The sequence below is a fragment of the Schistocerca serialis genome, chromosome 3 (assembly GCF_023864345.2).
Source record: "Schistocerca serialis cubense isolate TAMUIC-IGC-003099 chromosome 3, iqSchSeri2.2, whole genome shotgun sequence".
NCBI classification, from domain to species: Eukaryota; Metazoa; Arthropoda; class Insecta; order Orthoptera; family Acrididae; genus Schistocerca; species Schistocerca serialis.
The window spans coordinates 197,959,143-197,977,389 of NC_064640.1; the positions used below are offsets into that span (position 1 = coordinate 197,959,143).

Sequence of the window (18,247 nt, forward strand, 5' to 3'; positions counted from 1 at the left end):
TGGTAAGTGTACACTCATGCTAGTAAGTGTCCATTCATAACATTTAAACATTTCATATTCTGCTTACACCCCATTCAAGTCCAACATTGCTTGATATCTTGTCTACACCACTGAGTCAATGGCGAACATTTCAATATGAACAATTGAATGATATGTCCGCAAACTGGTTCGCACTTTTTTCCCCAATATATTAGTAACATAGAAATGAACACAACAAGGGGCAAAATGAGCAGACATTTCAATTTTACCATCTGTTAATGCATATAACAACATTTCTTTGAATAAAATTACAATACATATATATTCACATAAAAATATTTTCATGTTAATTCTTAACATAAACATGGAAAACAACGCAGTATAAAAACTAGTGCGCAAATCTTAAGATAAAATGAAGAATAATATATCATAACAAAAATATAGTTTTTTTAGTATTCAGCATGATCAAAATAAGAATTTCACTTCTAAGTAATATGCATAAAAATCATTTTGTAAAATACTTCTGAGAATGTTCTGCAAGAACCTTCAAGTTACTGTTAGTGACATTGACATCTTCCTGTCTGTCAAAATTAGATGATCACATTTAAATAATTTACCCTCTGACTCTTTTCTGTGGGAAACTTAGCTAATTTTATCCCATCACTATACTGTGTCTATAGTAAAGATATTCCCTTACTAATGTCTTCCTTGCATTATGAGGCAAGTGTTGACAGACTTTGATTCTTTACAGAATGATGAAACATTTAACAAGGAAGATAAAGTACAAGATTGATTATTTTTTAACCTCTGTATTCACTTAGACAGAAGCTGATTCAACCTAGGAGCCACCTATAAGGAACAAGTGAGGAAAAGTTCTTCCCCTTCCCAATTTGAGCTTGACTATAGGACCTATCAGTTCTGAAATATATTTTTCACCAGCAGAGTTACAAAACTCTTAATTATGAACCATTGAAATGGCATAAAACCCTTAAGATACTTATCTCATTACAAATGAAGAATTTCAAATGTTCTGCACTTTTTCCCCCCAACCCAATCTGCTGAGAATCCATTACGTCTATCATATTTCAGTCAAATAGTTGAACGTATCAGGTTCACAAACATTTACAACATACATAATATCTGCAATGGATGATTTATGTCTCCGCTAAGAATTTAGGCCATATATATAATGAAAAGAAATATTAATGGTCTCTCAATAAATACTACATAAAGGAAAATTAATCTTTTGAATCAACGCTGCAGTTATTGCATTCCCACACTTTCCTACATTGTCACCGCATCAGCAATGGACCACATACAAACATTCTGTAGGGTTAGTATTAGTGAAGCAAGAAGGCAGTGTTCATGAGGGAATGTAAACAGTTATCTTGATGGGTCCATCACGTCCAAGTCAGATTATAATGCATGCTAATTACCAGTCTAAAAAAAAGAACAAAAAACACACAGACAAATTAACCACTCAATTCTCACAAATATGAAAGCCACACAATTAGCTGTACAGAAAATAATTACATCACAGGGATCAGGACACAAGTAGAAAAGAAAATCCTCATTTACTTGAGTTTAAACACTAATTTTCAGTACATTATATACAACTGTATTGAAAATGGACACTCAGCTTTAGACCAACAGACCTCTTTTTCTTACATACATTCTCGAAGCCACACAGTAACATTCAGAGTATGAAAAATAATTGGCACAAAACATTTTCTGATATGGCGTAGCGCGCGCGCGCACACACACACACACACACACACACACACACACACAGATTTTCGGCGTAATGATAGTGCCCAAGAGTAAAGCATATGTACAAACTACACTGAAAAAAAATCTTGTACGATACAAATACACAAATTGTGAAACATAAACCATAAAATAATTTGAATGCTGCCTGCAGTAGCTGCAATGTTCATTACTTGCATTTACTCCCTCACCTCTCCACTTAAAAAGAAATTAAGGTAGGTAAGAAAAGCTCTGGCTGGGGAGAAGGGGGGGGGAGGGGGGGGGGAAGAGGGGGATGGGGGGGGGGGGGGGAGAGAGAGAGAGAGAGAGAGAGAGAGAGAGAGAGAGAGAGAGAGATCAAAAAGTGAGAGAGAGAGAGAGAGAGAGAGAGAGATCAAAAAGTAAGAAAAACAATTTAAACAAATACAAATATTGTAAATGGCAATAATTTCATGTCTCTCTTGTGCACATAATGGGTCATAAATATAAAACGGGTATAACATGTTTCACCTTTTGTCACCAACTTTCAAGACATAGGCACTTTATGCTAGCACACAGCATAATAGTGACTGCAATAATTGATCAGTGCAAAAAATAAGAAAGAAAATAGTATATGTTCGAACTGAAGAAGACTTTACCATCTGATTAAGACTAATTCTAATTACGTGTAACAAATTCACAGATTTTCTCAGACCGTGCCTGTTATCACTCTATTTGTGACCACTGAAATATGTTCCTACCATACATAAAGAAACGTTTTTCAGAGTATAACATTTATTGTATAGAGGATACACAGATTATACACAAATCATCAAATAAAAGCTGCACATGCAGCACAGTTTTCTTTTTGTTTAGTTTTGATGACACGGTCTGCAAAACTTTTGGCATATAAAGAACATAATAAAATGAAATTGGCAACAGCATAGCTAACATAATTGACTGGCAACATTCTGGAAGTGGCAGCTTCCTATCCTGTATGTACACTTCTGCGGTCAGAGGTGATGAAAATAATTGCTCTGAGTAAATTTGACAGTAGAGTCTGAATAACAGAGACCAGGAGATATACTATTTCACACTGTAAAGTGATGAGCACTTCCGTAATTGCAGGGTTCATGATTTTGGCTTCAAAGCAGCTTTGTGTTATTATTAATTTTGTAATTTCTTACAGTCATTTCCATTTGATATGGTAAAACTAAGTATTCATCATTAATCATACAAATATCATTTAAATTTTTAGTTTCCTTCACATAGCATTTTCTGTAGTACTGTTAGACTTTTACAGATATCTGGAGCACAATAATACAACATTAGGTAATTTATCTGTCACCAATATTAATGTTATTGAGTTATTACCTAAAACCAGCTTCAGCTGAAAATTAGTTATTTTCCAAATTACAATCACAGGAATTGTAGCTTTTCTTCATCTTTTTAAGTGTGTAAATTCATGATGTAAGCAAATAAAACGCTTATTTGCAATGAACATAACTACAAAGTTCCTCAGTAATAAAGATTTCCAAGCAGCGGCACTTTGCATAAAGTGACATCAATTTGCAGTTTATTATCAGCATTACTATTGCATTATTATATTTATAATTATTCAATCGTGGTGACTGTATACTTTACTGATAAACTTACACATGTCTCCTGTCATTCTTCCATCTCAGATTAACAAACTCTGTGTAACATATGATTTAAAATCTGCAATCTGAGCATTCAACATAAACCAGCTCATAAACATGTAGCAGAAGAATTGTTTCAAACAATTATGACAGAGCAGTCAGTGGTGTCTTGTCTGTGCTCACTTGTTCTACATCAACACAAAATAAAAAGTATGCATCTACCTTAAATTTAAAAGAAGTGCACTGAAATATACAATACACATTCAGTTTATTAGCAACTGATATAACCTAGAATTTAGCTCCATCAAACATTAAGAATGTGAAGACAACTTGTGCGCAACTTTGCACTTAAAAAATGCCACATCAGCAGTTCACTGAAATGGAAGAATATAAAGAGAAACAACACATTTTTAACTTCAGTTTTAAAGCATATAACATACAAAAGATGCGTGATTTGTGTGCGAACAGCCATGAAAACTCTGATGAAATTACTGCTTGTGTTACAAGATTGAGCATTTTTTTTTATTCTTCTTGTAGTTAGCCTTAAGAGGAGGCCTTTCTGAAAGCTGGAACTTGCGCACTATTCGTACCAGCTCGTGAAAAGCTTGGTCAACATTTGTGCGCAGTTTAGCACTGCATTCTATGTACGGAATTTTCAGCTGACTTGCCAGAGCATGAGCGTCAGCAACACTAACCTGAAACAAAATTAAAAACAATTTATTTTCCGATTTTTTCTTTATTTTGTTCTGGGGAGTGGGGAGGGGGGGGGGGGGGGGGGGGAAGGCAGTGTATGACATCTCTACATTTATATCTACATCGATACTCTGCAAATCAGTACCTGGCAGAGGGTTCATCAAACCACCTTCACAATAATTCACTTTTATTCCATCTTGAACAATGTGCAGGAAAAACAAACACTGATATCTTTCCACGCGAGCTCTGATTTCCCTTATTTTATTATGATGATTGTTTCTCCATATGTATGCTGGCATCAATAAAATATTTTCACATTCAGAGAAGGAAGTTGGTGGTTGAAATTTCTTGAGAAGATCCCGCCTCAATGAGAAATGCCTTCATTTTAATTATGGCTAGCTCAAATCCCTGATGTCTGTGAAACACTCTCTTCTTTTTCTTGACAATATACAACATGCTGCTCTTCTTTGAACTTTCTCGATGTATTCCTGCAATCGTATTCAGTAAGGATCCTACACTGTGCGGCAGTACTACAAAAGAGGCCAGACAAGCGTAGTGTAGACAGTGTCTTTAGCAGATCTGTTGCATTTTCTAAGTGTTTTGCCAATAAAATACAGTCTAATTTCCTTTCCCACACAACATTTTCTGTGTGTTCTTTCCAATTTTAGTTGTTCAAAATTGTAATTCATAGGTATTTATTTGAATTTATGGCCTTTAGATTTGATTGACTTATTGTGTAAATGAAGTTTAATGGATTCCTTTTAGCACTTGTGGATGACGTCACACTTTTCATTATTTAGTGTCAGTTGCCAATTTTCACACTGTGCACATATCTTTTCTAAATCTTTTTGCAATTTGTTTTGATCTTCTGATGACTTTACTAGACAATGAAAGACAGCATCATCTGCAAAAGATCTACGATGGCTGCTCGAATTGTACCCTAAACTGTGTGTATAGATAGGGAACAGCAGAGGGCCAATAACACTACCTCAGGGAATGCCAAAAAACACTTCTATTTTACTGTAAGTCTTTCCATCCATTACTATGAACTGTGACTTCTCTGACAGGAAATCATGAATCCAGGTGCATAACAGAGAGAATATTCCATAAGCACACAATCTGATTGCAAGTCACTTGTGAGGTATGGCATTAAAAGCCTTCTGGAAATCTAGAAATACAGAATCCATTTGAAATCCCTTGTCAATAACACTCAATAATTTGTGCGAGTGAAGGGCTAGCTGTGTTTCACAAGAGAAACATTTTCTAAATCTGTGTTGAATGTATGTCAGTAGCCCATTATCTTCGAGGTAATTCATAATGCTCGAACACAATATGTGTTACAACATTCTGCTGCATATCAACATTAATGATACGGGCCTGTAATTTAGTGGATTGCTTCTACTGGCTTTCTTGAATATTGGTGTGACCTGTGCAACTTTCCAGTCTTCGAATATGAATCTTTTGCCAGGTGAACGGTTGTATCAGTATACTCTGAAAGGAACCTAAGTGGTATACAGTCTGGACCAGAAGACTTGCTTTTATTAAGCGAGTTAACTTGCTTCACTACTCCAAGGGTATCTACTTCTAAGTTACTCATGTTGGTACCTGTTCTTGATTCGAGTTCTGGAATATTTGTCTTCTCTGATGAAGGAACTTCGGAAGGTTATGTTTAGTAACTCTACTTTAGCAGCACTTTCATTGATAGTATTTCCAATGTTATCGTGCAGAGAAGGCACTGACTGTGTCTTGCCGCTATAAAACTTTATATGCAACTATGATTTTATTTTTGGAGGATTTTGAAGTTATACTATTTAGTCTTGCTAAGACAACCCTGTGTTTACTAACCCCTATCAAATGACTTAAGGCAAATTATTTCCTTTTCTTATGTTCACCCAAATATGTCTTTCACTGCTGCAGTACAACCAGAGATTTTTAACTATTAGCGACAAATATCCCTTAAAGTTATTTTATCATTATAGGATGTTTCATTTAAACATTTTTCTAATTATTCTTCACACTCATTACAATTTTAGGAGATGATGGGTGTTTTCCTGATTTGTACATCTCCCAAGTATACATACAACTCATTGTTTGCAAATAAGCTCACACTTTATGAGGATATTTCAAAATATTCTCTTGGATACTTTCGCTATCTAAATCATAGCTATCCCTCATTTTTGGTTATAGGTTGTTGGAGTGTTATTATTACTATTAATCTTTACTCTTATGTTTGGCAAACCCTGAGAATACATTGTGATGTAAATTTCTCTGAAAACTTTCCCCCCTCCATATTTTTGCTATTTTAAAGTTTAATGCATACTAAAAAAAGTATAATAGCTGAAGCATACTGACTTCAGACACAAAGGAATTACAGACACTGGCTGCATGTGGGCATTGATTTAAATTAATGGGGAATGTCGAATATTTGTGCTGGACCAGGATTCGAATCCTGATGTCCTGCTCACTAGATGGATGCTCTGAGCACCAAGCCAACCAGACTCACTGGTCATTGCAACTGCACAGCCTACCCTAGCACGCCTCCCATCAGATCTGCATAATGCAGCGAGTAATGAGGATAATGGGCAAGGGGCACTAAATTAGTAGTGTGCGCATAAGTTGAGAATTTGGATCTGATGGAAGGCTTGCTAGGGTAGTCTATGAAGTTGTTGTGACATCTTTGTTCGGATGGCTTAGTGGCCAGAGCACCTGCCTAATAAGCAGGAGACACAGATTTGAATCCTGATCCAGCGCAAATTTTCTACTTTCCCCATGCCTGCTTGCTGTCTATATCTGTAATTCCTTTGTGTCTTAATTCATCATGGCTGCTGGATCACAATGATGTGTGTTCTTTCAGACATGTAAAAAAGAACAGACACCACATATAAACATACTGACTTCAATGTCAGCATGTAGAGAATTCATCCACACCACAGGAGACATTGGTTTCACAGATGTTGACACACAGAGCTACAAATATTTCTGACGATCACATGGATTCTGATAATGGATATGTGCAAAATGTTTTCCAAAGTAATGCCTTTCCTTGCAGTGTAGATTCCAGTAACTATTTCTGTAGGCAAGACAATAAATGCAACATTACATTTATGTGGTCAGCATCAAATTATGCACACCAGGGAGCAACACAGAAGAAACCGCTGTATGAATATTTTTGTTTTAGGTACTAAGGCTGACTGTGCTGAAGCTGATCTCAGACACACAATACAGCCTTGAAAAGACCTTCGTTTAAACTACCTCTAAAACAGCAAAAAGTGACCAAAAAACCTTTTAACTTTTACTTTCCACCAAAATTTGTGACTTTTCCTCATTTCTTACAGCTTAAATAACAATGTACTGCAATTAGCTGAATTTTCATGATTTTGTAGCGTATACCTAGGACAGTGGAACAAGTCTTGTGCAACTACTACTTAGAATATTACTGTTCTGATCATTACAAAAGTATTTACGCCATATTTTGCTACCTCATAAAATATATAGATTTCCATGCTGCCCATTATAAGGTAACTTTTCAGTCTTATTTCATGTGTTGAAGTTGTTACTTACTCCACCAGTTACACAGTACCCTTTTTTTCCCTATAAAGGGCATTTTGAATTATGTCACATAAATGCACTTTTCTAATGAAATTATTTTGCTCATTACAAGGCAACTGATGATACATTGAGGAGGAGTCTCATCCCAATTCTTTTTGCAACAGTCTCAGCAGTCAACTGCTACAACAGTGAAGATGGCAGATAGAGATGGAACAGAACAAGAGGTCGGTGATGCACCATCAACTGGAAGGAGTGCTGCTTTGAATGCCGTGAAGGAGAGAACAGGTCCTACTGCATATGCCTGCCACCAAGTGGATGACTATCATCAGTGCCTTCCCACATCATTTGATGAATCAATGTTGCATATCATAGAAATACGGATTAAGATGCTCCAAATGAAAAAACACCAGCACTTGGACTTTATCACTGGAAGAATTGGAGGCAATGATTAGTATCATGTTCGCTAGATATGCTTTTTGTGCTACAAGCATTTCCGGGGATGACCTTTGGTGGCATTCTTGGGGGCCTAATTTTATCAGGGATAAAATGACAAGAGAGGAATTCTGTTAACTTACCACATTCCTCCACTTTGATGAGCAGTCATTGTCAGCTCAACATATCCCTGCTGACAAGTTCTGAAATATGGAACAAGTTTTGTACAAACTGCCTCCACTTTTACTGCCCTGGTGAAAATATTACAACTGATGACCAGTTACTTCCAATCAAAGCAAGGTGCAGGTTTACAGAGTTTATGTCAGATAAAAACTTGATAACTATAGACCCAAGTTCTGGATAACTGCAGGTGTGACATTCAAGTACAATTGCAATGCATTCCGGTGTCTTGGCAAGGAGGAAGGCCATCTAGAAAAACACCTGTTGGGAGAGTATGTCATTTATTCACCTTGTGGAACCATTTCCAAACCAAGCATGGAACATAACAATAACCAACTTCTTCGGTTTACCAGAAACTTCACCAGGAGTAAATGTCATTAATGGGAACAATGAACAAAATTCACCAATGAATCCCCAACTGCATGAAGAAGGACAATTCTGACTTACATTCTGTTAAAGACTGACAAACCAGATTGAATCCTGACAGTGCACCAAGGGAACGAGAATAAGAATGTTGGTAAACTACATCCTGAAGTAGTTGTGAGTGAAGACAAAATGAGAAACTGTTACCTTATATAACATACTAAAGCATGGTGTAGATGTCACTGATCAAATTATTTGTGAACTAGCTGAGTATCTAGCATTGCCTCTGTATGTATTTATTCCAATCTTCTATTAGTTCATCTCCTCCACCCCCTTTCTCTTTTGCCTCCTCCACCTTCCCCTTTATCTGTCCATCTCCTCCTCCCCTTTATCTACCCCTCACCACGTATGCACATTTCACATATTTTTCACCTATATTTAACAATTTCATGCATATTTGTACACATACTTCACCTGTATCGCTAGCTACTTTCGCCCACCAGTTTCATTTTCATGGAGCTCAATGTTTATAATGTAGTGTATCGTGAACTATTAGTCATACAATGATATAATTTTGCAGGTAGTCAGTGAAATGTGTTGCAAATAAAGTTAGTAGTAAATCAGAAACAAATTAAAAGGTCATGCCTGATGGGGCAGCTTTACTGCATCAACAGGAAAACTTTTTTCCTTCTATAATTTTGTTGGGGATATCAGTGAGAAAAGTCTCATAAACGTTTGAAATTGTGTGTTAAGTTGGTTGCAAGTCAATAAATGCTCTCAGGTGTTGGATGGATGTAGTCTAGTTATTTACGAGGGTGAGAAAAATGGGAAATTCATCATTACATCCAACATCTTTATTTCTTAATATTTTTACACCAAATTTTGATCACCATCAAAGTATTCTCCATTGGCCATTCAAACAAACCTTCCATTGTTCGAAACAGTTTTTAAATTCACTTATTGAGATGTTTGTTATGCCTTCCAGCGATTTTTGTTTCACCTCCTCCACAGACGCAAAACATTTTCCTTTCATGTCCATTTTGAGTCCGGGAAACAAAAAGAAATCACAGGGAGCTAGATATGGTGAGTAGTAAGGGGGGCGGGGGGTGGACAATTGGTATCATGCCATTTTTGGTCAAAAACTGCTTTACGGAGAGGGCGGTATGGGCCGGCGTGTTGACATGATGGAAGAATCACTCGCCTGAGCGCCAAAGATCTGCCCTTTTTTTCTGGATACTCTCCCTCAATCTTTTCGAAACCTCCAAGTGGAACTCCTGGTTGACAGTTTGACCTGGTGGAATGAACTTCACATGCACAGCACTTCTGCAATCAAAGAAACAAATAAGCATTGTCTTGATGTTTGACTTCACTTGGTGAGCTTTTCTGGGACGAGGAGAGCCACTTGTCTTCCACTTGCTTGATTCCTGCTTTTTTTCAGAGTCGTATCCATAGCACCATGATTCATCACTAGTAATCAACTAAAAAAAAAATTCAGGATCCTCTTTGAGCTGATTTTGGAGTTCAAAACATGTCTGAAGTCGACACTCCCTTTGTTCATCTGTGAGAAGGCGAGGGGCAAATTTCGCTGCAACCCTTCTCATGTGCAAATCTTACTATAAAATCCTCTGAATTGAACTCCATGATATTCCAGACATCTCACAGAGTTGATCAATGGTTTGGCGATGGTCTTCACAACCTAGGGCATTGATTTTGTTTACGTTTAAATCGTTTCTTGACATTGAAGGGCGTGCTGAACAGGGTTGGTCTTCAATTCACATTTCTCTATTTTTTAAAATGTGAAAACCACTCATATACTGGTTTTACTTGGGACAGCATCCCCATAAGCAGTCTTTAGCATTACAATAGTTTCTGTGGCCCATTTCCCCGAAAGGAAACAAAATTTCACAACCACACGTTGCTCTCGACAACCTGCCATCATATTTTCATCGAAATGAAAAAAGTTGTTTTACTAAAAGAACTCTCACAAGTGAACTGACAGACTCAGTGACAGAACTTTGCACACTGACTCACGTAGCATGATCGTAACGGACACATGGTTGGACAATGAGTTCCCCCACTCTCCCTCCCCACCGCAGCCCAATTCGTTATTTTTGGGTCACCACCTCTCTTATCCATCATGGGTACACTTCTTTTTCACCCTCACACTTTCAATATGTAGGAGCTTCTCACCACCACAGCGCTCCTTTCCAGTGATGTGTCTACCAAATTTGGTTGATATCAATCCAGTGGTTTAGGAGGAGATGTGGAACCTTACATACATCCAATTTTTTAATATGTATGGATAATCAACTAATGTGGTTTGCAGGAGATGGCTGATGCACGTCTTTTACAATACCCTAGCCATGGCAGCAAAAAAATGTGTGGATCAGCTACAGTCAAATAACCAAAAATAATGTGAAGAGGAACGTACTCATTCCTCACCTGCTAAATGAATTCACAAATCTGGAATAAGAAAGAGTGAGACAGGAGAAAGAAAGTCAATATAATGAAGAAACAGATAGATGTAGGACTGGATCAAGAAAGTGAATCAAGTGTGGAAGTGGAATGTGCAAGTGAAACAGGACCAATGCTACCCCTGAGAAGGGAAAAAGAGCGGTCTGAGGTAACAGTACAAAAAGTATCAATTATTGCTCAAAGTGTGATTTCAGTACTTAAAATAAAAAAGCAAAATAAAGAAAGAAATGTTAGGTACTTTAGAAGCAGGTCATATTTCTGCATAGACATGCAATGTTTTGTGTCCAAAACAGAAATCCAAAAGTTAGAGCTTCAAAGTAGAGCTCTAAAATGTGTACATGACATACAAATAAATGCAGAAAATATAATTCTTACTTTAACTGTGTACTGGATTTTTAATACGTATCTCATTGGGGTCAAATGACACTTTCCCACTATCCTAGTGGGAATTATGATGAAAAAAGAAGTATTGTTTTTATGATGAAAAACCCCCATGTATACTGCTTAAAATATGGTGATACAAAGAGTTACAGCCATGTTGAACATGGATGTCTTATTAAACAATGAGAAATTTAATTTTATATTTCTGGTTATTCAATACAGTTTGTCTTCACTGCAAATAGCAGCCTATATAATAATAATAATAATAATAATAATAATAAACAATAATAGTAGTAGTAGTAGTAGTAGTAGTATATCTGTAGACATCTTTCATTACAAGGAATTGGACATGTCTTGGTGTTACAATTTATTAGCAACAAAATCAAAGTAATTCACTTATACAGACATTTACACACTTACAGGTCTCGAATGAAATGTATGGGAGCGACAAGGCTGTGGCCTTACAGTAGGAACCATCCTAATATTTGCCTGAAATAATTTAGGGAAACCATGGAAAACCTAAATCAGGATGGATGGATGGTTGGAAGGATGGATGGATGAAGATGGAGCCTCCATCCTCCTGAAAATGAAGCCTCTGTTTACAACAGTGCTACCTCATTCAGTTTACCCCTGATGTACAACACTGTTTTACAAGTAAGTTATTTAATGATGGAAAAGGCTAATGCTACACTGTTCGGTCATTTCTCTCTCCCAGTCACTGCACAAACTACACATGCATTGTTTCATAACTTTACATACACTATCAGTGGATGTCGGGACTGTTTTGTGCACCACAAGTTCCTATGTGCTAGCCTGAAAACTGAGTCAGTATTCCCCAATAAGCATGGAGATGCTGAGCTCAGCAAGAGGACAAGGTGTTAGTATTATACACTGCACAGCTTTGAGAGTGAGTTTTTCCAGATAAGGAATAATGTTAGATGGCTTGTTGTTGTTGTTGTTGTTTTAGCAATTTCTTTAATCTCCTTTGGCAATTTATTGAACAGTTTTATTCCTTGGTAGAAAATGCTATTTTGAGTTTTATGTTTATTATTCTTGATAAAAGTAAGTTCAGTCTAGATCCCCTTCCACAGTCATGGACAGAAATGTTAGAGCAATAATTACCACTTATTTTTGATGTGTACTTCTGGTCAGTAAACATATTCAAACAGTGCAGTTAAAATCCCAGTGTTTTGAAGAGAGCTTTAGAATGAGCGCAACTACCTTTTACTTTTGGTACTATTCTTATGGTTCTTTTCTGCAGTTTAAAAATTGCATTCATATTTCGTGCATTTGATATCCAGGAAAGAATGTCATAGTTAAAGATTGAGTGTACATAGGAATAGTATGTAACTCAAAGACACTGGCTGCTACACACTGATGACTGGACTCCAGAGGCATAACACACTGGTGATACTCTGTTTGCAGGTATCTTTTTGTGTTCACACCAATTCAACTGAGAATCAATATTAGTTTCCAGAAATTCTGTATTTGTTACACTATTTACAGAGGTGCCATCAACATTTAACTGGACAGTGTCATTTTTCCTCTTCAAACTGAAATTTGTGCAATTTGTTTTCTTTATGTTCAATGTCACTTTATTGGTTATTGGCCAATTGTAAACTTACTTGTGGGTTTCATTTGCATTTTCTGCAAGGAGTTCTCTTGTTTTCTCAGTGACTATAACACTGGTGTCATCAGCAAAGAGAATTTCTTCTCCATAGCTAACACTAATGGGAAAGTCATTGATGTGTATCACGTACAGTATTGGTACTAAAACGCTACCCTGAGGAACTCTTATTTGAATGTATTTTGGCTCTGATAAGTGAGTTACTAAAACTTGAGACTTCTTGGAAGTATGTGTTATCTTTTTTTCTTTTGTACCCTATCTGCTATCTATGATCGGAACCAGTCATTAGCTACCCCACTTATACCCAACGCTTCTAGCTTATTTAGTAGACCCTTATGGCCAACAGTATCAAAAGCCATAGGAAGATCTAAAAATATGACTGACACACTCATGTTTGTCAAAAGCATCAACTACCTCTTTTTTCAATTCCACTACAGCTGATTCCACACTTCTACCATTTCGGAAACCAAACCGTGATTCACTTAAACGGTTGGATTTATTCAAGTAACTGATTCTATTATTTTTGAGAATGGTAACAGCAGGAAAATGGGCCTGTAGTTTTCTATGTCTTCTGCATCACCTTTCTTTATCAAATGTACAACTCTTGCCTGTTTAATACTTCAGAAATTTCCCTGATGTTAATGATTTGTTATGTTTTTTAGGGATCTTGTATACATGCTATGCATTGTTTCAGTACACACATTGGTGCTTCATCTAGGCCTAATGACTTTATTTTTTAGTTTCTGTACAGTTTTACTGGCTTAATGCTCTGTAGTTGGTAGCAACAACATGGTACTTCATGCATAACTAGCTTAACACTCACTGCTTCGCTCGTAAACACTAAATGCTCTGCACAGATTTTTTTGTTTTTCTTTCCTCAAATTTTTATTTTGTTCACAAACTGCTAAACCTTCTAAATTTTTCATGCTAGTTAAGTCCATTTCCAACTGTACTCCTGACCAGAAAGCGATTGTGGTAGCTAGAGTCCAAGATTTTCTTTAATCGTGCCTCTTGCATTCTTGTGGTGATATTTCCATAGACATTTTCATCCCCTAACATATATTTTTTAAGTCTAACTGAGAAATGAAATGTCAGTTTTCATAGATTTAGTTTCAAATTTTTTTTACTATAATGAAATACTTTCTTAAAAATTTTCATCCCCCATTTCACCCTCTTTGGGGTTGAATTTCCAAAAAACACTGACATGCATTTCTTTCAATTTTTAACAGAGAAACCAAATACAAATTATCAGAGATTTAACTTCAAAAATGCTTGCATAATATTTCCTTAAAAACTTCCAGCACCTACTTCACCCACATAGGGGTGGAATCTCCAAAAACAGTGAACCACATTTTTTTAATATTTTTTTTCTAACTGAGTAGTCAAACACCAGTTTTCATAGATGCAGCTTTCAAAATACTTTAGTAGTTCTTTAATGATGATCTACTCTTAATAAATCTTTCACCCATTCTTTCGTCCCCATAGGGGTTAAATTTCCAAAAATTCGAAACACATTTATTTATTTCTGAACGAGAAACCAAATACCAATTTTCATAGATCTAGCTCCCTTAACAGAGACATATTTTCAAACAATCGTTTGTCCCCTATTTCATCCACTTAAGGTCGGAACTATGAAAAACCCCTTCTTAAACAAAGTCTACAGTACTTGGTCAACACCCTCTCCAAATTTCAAATTTCTACCCTTAGTGGTTTGGGCTGCATGAAGATGAGTTCAAAAATGTTCAAATGTGTGTGAAATCTTATGGGCCTTAACTGCTAAAGTCATCAGTCCCTAAGCTTACACACTACTTAACCTAAATTATCCTAAGGACAAACACACACAACCATGCCCAAGGGAGGACTCGAACCTCCGCCGGGACCAGCCGCACAGTCCATGACTGCAGCGCCCTAGACCGCTTGGCTAATCCCACGCGGCTGCATGAAGATGAGTGAGTAAGTGAGTGAGTAAGTATGCAAATCAGTCAGTCAGTCAGTCAGGACATTGCCTTTTATATATACAATTATTTATTCATATAGTTTGCTGAGTGGTTTGGAGCATTTATCACTTTATCCCTCTCTTTTACCAGTATGTTATTATGTCTTTGTTTGTCATTAAATGACTTTTTTGCAGCAATCAGCACCTTCCTATAAATATTTTTGTAACTATGATAGAAATTTTAAGACTTCTGGCTCATTAAGGCACTTTTTCATGGAACTTTGTTACTTAAGGATTTGGGAGGACTTCTTAATACCTGCTGTTATTCATTTGCTTTAGTGAGACATTGGTACCAATGTGGGTACATTTGGAAATGTCTTTTCAAAGCCCAATTTAAATAATGTTGAGAATTTAGATATTTTCACATTTACATTGGTTTTTCCATGCACTTCATCCCAGCTTCCATTTGCTAGTTCCTTTGAAAAATCTTGACACATTGCTTAATATATCAGAGATTCTCTCTCATACAATGGATCGTGCACCATTTTGAGGAAGAATATTTCTGTTTTAGCCTTTGAGCAGGTGCGCCGTTTATCATAATATGAGTGGGCATGCGGAATACATTGTACGTATGTAAGGAATAGCTGTCTTTATGTTACCGAGGTAGGTGTGCATTAGCAAAATCACAGTTTAATTCAACAATGACATAATAAACTTACATTTTATGAGCTAAAGCTTTAACTAAACAATAATAAAATAAACTTTCTGTATACCACTCTGTTACCACCTGAAAGTGTTACCTCATAGTGATGACCCACTCAAAGCATCAAACAGCACAGTTGCATCAGATCCCAGCCAACCACTTATTTAATGTCTAATTATCTCATAGACGAGTGCCTCATTAGGGGATTGTGCTGCCAACTTGTAATCTGGGTAATTTTCTTGCATGGACTGTAAATTATTTGTCACATAGCTCACGGTTTATTTTATATTACACCTGCTGACTTGAACATATGACAACACAGCTTACTACGGTATTAGCTGAAGCAGTAATGAAGGAATAGGTATGGGCTCCAATTTTAAAACAACAAGGGTTGGCACACTTTTTACTTAGGCACACTTGCTCAGGGGTTAAAATCAAATGTTGTATCTCAGGATAAAGAGCTTTGGCAAGAATTTTGGGACACACTATATGTAAAGAGATTGTATAGGATGAGAGACATTGTGTACCATAGTCTCCCACAGTAAAGATTTTAATAAAAATACCTATGCATTACGTTAGTCAAAATGCACAATACAAACATGTTATTGAGCTTAACTTTTTGATTGCAGTGGACTACCATAAAAGTACAAGTAATACAAGCCCCAAGTATGATTGCCTGCTGCAGCATTTCACTACCTTAGGATCTGTGGTGTGGCTGACTACTGTAAATGTTCTGACACATATGCTAGATGATCATTTACATCTAGTGGAATACAGGTTCCATTTGATTGCAGTGCTACTATGGATTCTCACTAAACTTTATTGTTTGCTTTAAATCCAACAGATGGAGTCTCAGCATACAGTATGCGACTTCATTGTTAATTGTTTAATTGTGATGGGCCTGCAACAGACTTTCTAGTTTTTTTTTTGTAACTCCTAAAGTGCAATTCAGGTTTAGGTTGTGAGTTAGATTTAAGCGTTTTCAACAGGCCAACAGCCCACTTTATAGTTTCTTGTAAATTTAACAGATGGTGTTTCATAGCATATCCTGTTCGTTGTTGTTGTTGTTGCTGCTGCTGCTGCTGCTGCTGTTACAGATGGCAGTATTAATGTAAATAAATACTCTCCCAGTACCTTGTTCAAAGCCTGGAACAACAAAAAGACTAAGAAATGATGAACCAATCAGAAAGTATTTCTCAATGGCAGCACATTTTTTGACAAGTATTTGGATGTACCATCTGAGTATATAACAGATGGTTTTAGGATTAATTACATCTTCTACAATGAACTATCCATTGTTATGAAGACAAACACCTATGTTACAAAATTTTTGAGGCTTTTGTGGCCCCTTATTTACAAATGGCCTGTTGACTTTTGTCTGAAGATCTTCAGTCAACATTTTTTAATGGTTTTTCTTCTCTTTCACCAGCACAAATGGCTGGCATTGTCAAAGGTTTACCCTATGTTGCTGGTGGCAGATTGGACTTGAGTGCACAGTTGGAAATTATACATACCTGTTGCACCAATGTTTGAGGGCTTTTCCCTGGTCATTACTACCATGGGTCAGTCCTTGTTCACTGCAACAGTTGTTTGCTGCACCATGAGAATCTAGGAACCACATAGTGTGAGGCTTTCTTCTTTCTAGTTAAAACTACTGTTAGGTTTGTGAAAGACTGACACATATATGAAGGACTCAGGACATTTATTTGAGAATGTTGAAGAAACTAAAACTTTGACCAAACAACTTTGATATTGTTTATTTGTTTACCAAAGTGCCACTCTGTGCCGTTCTGGAATATATTGATTTTATTTTTCCGCAGGACATCACTGAGGTTTTTCATAAATGACTTACCATGAGCTGTGAACAGCCGGAAGGTGTCACTATATGTAGTCCCCCTTAGTTCAGTGGCTGTCAATTTTTTCATAGAGCACTTCAAAAAACAGGCACTGGACGTGGCTCCATAGCAACTTTAAATTTACAATGGAGGGACAAATAGCTTCCCTTTATAGGTTTGCTGGTTATGAGGGATGGTTAGAACTTGGGCCACAGCATGTATCCAAAACCAATAAACATGGACTAATACTTGCACAAACAGTCAAATACAGGACGCCCAGGTTAAATGTTCAATAATGTAAAATGTAATAATTTGAGAAGCAATTGAGATATTTATTGATAATATGTTTCTACAAGTATGGTAACTCAATTTTTTTGTCGCACCTAATACACATCAATAAGTACATCATTAGCGGCACTGTGCAAATACAGCATAAAGATTACTTTCAAGTCGACCTAGAAGATCACAAATTGTCTGGCTGGCAAAGGATAAAACGGACCCATTTACAATGTGTGGAATACACCACATATTGCGTTCAGCTGAAAAAGTCTATGTCGGAATGACCGAACAATCCATCAATAACAGTATCACCAAACATATGCAGTACTGCAGCTTGTGGCAAATGAGAAACTTGCCATGGCAGAGTATGTGCTGTCACATATCAACCAGTGAATGAAATTCACCAGTTAATGGTCTCTTGCTATGGAGAAGCCACTGGCATTCATTCAT

The 18,247-nt window shown here is 36.7% G+C and overlaps 1 protein-coding gene across 1 annotated transcript in view; it reads right to left on the reverse strand.

The window, feature by feature from the left end:
- Positions 1-2,094: 2,094 nt before the first annotated feature.
- Positions 2,095-18,247, reverse strand: part of LOC126469906 (ras-like protein 2) — a 90,405-nt gene continuing 74,252 nt past the window's right edge. The window contains exon 4 of the mRNA XM_050097263.1: positions 2,095-4,039. Coding sequence (XP_049953220.1) covers positions 3,845-4,039 — 195 coding nt within the window. The 3' untranslated portion in view covers positions 2,095-3,844. The remainder of the gene's footprint in view (positions 4,040-18,247) is intronic.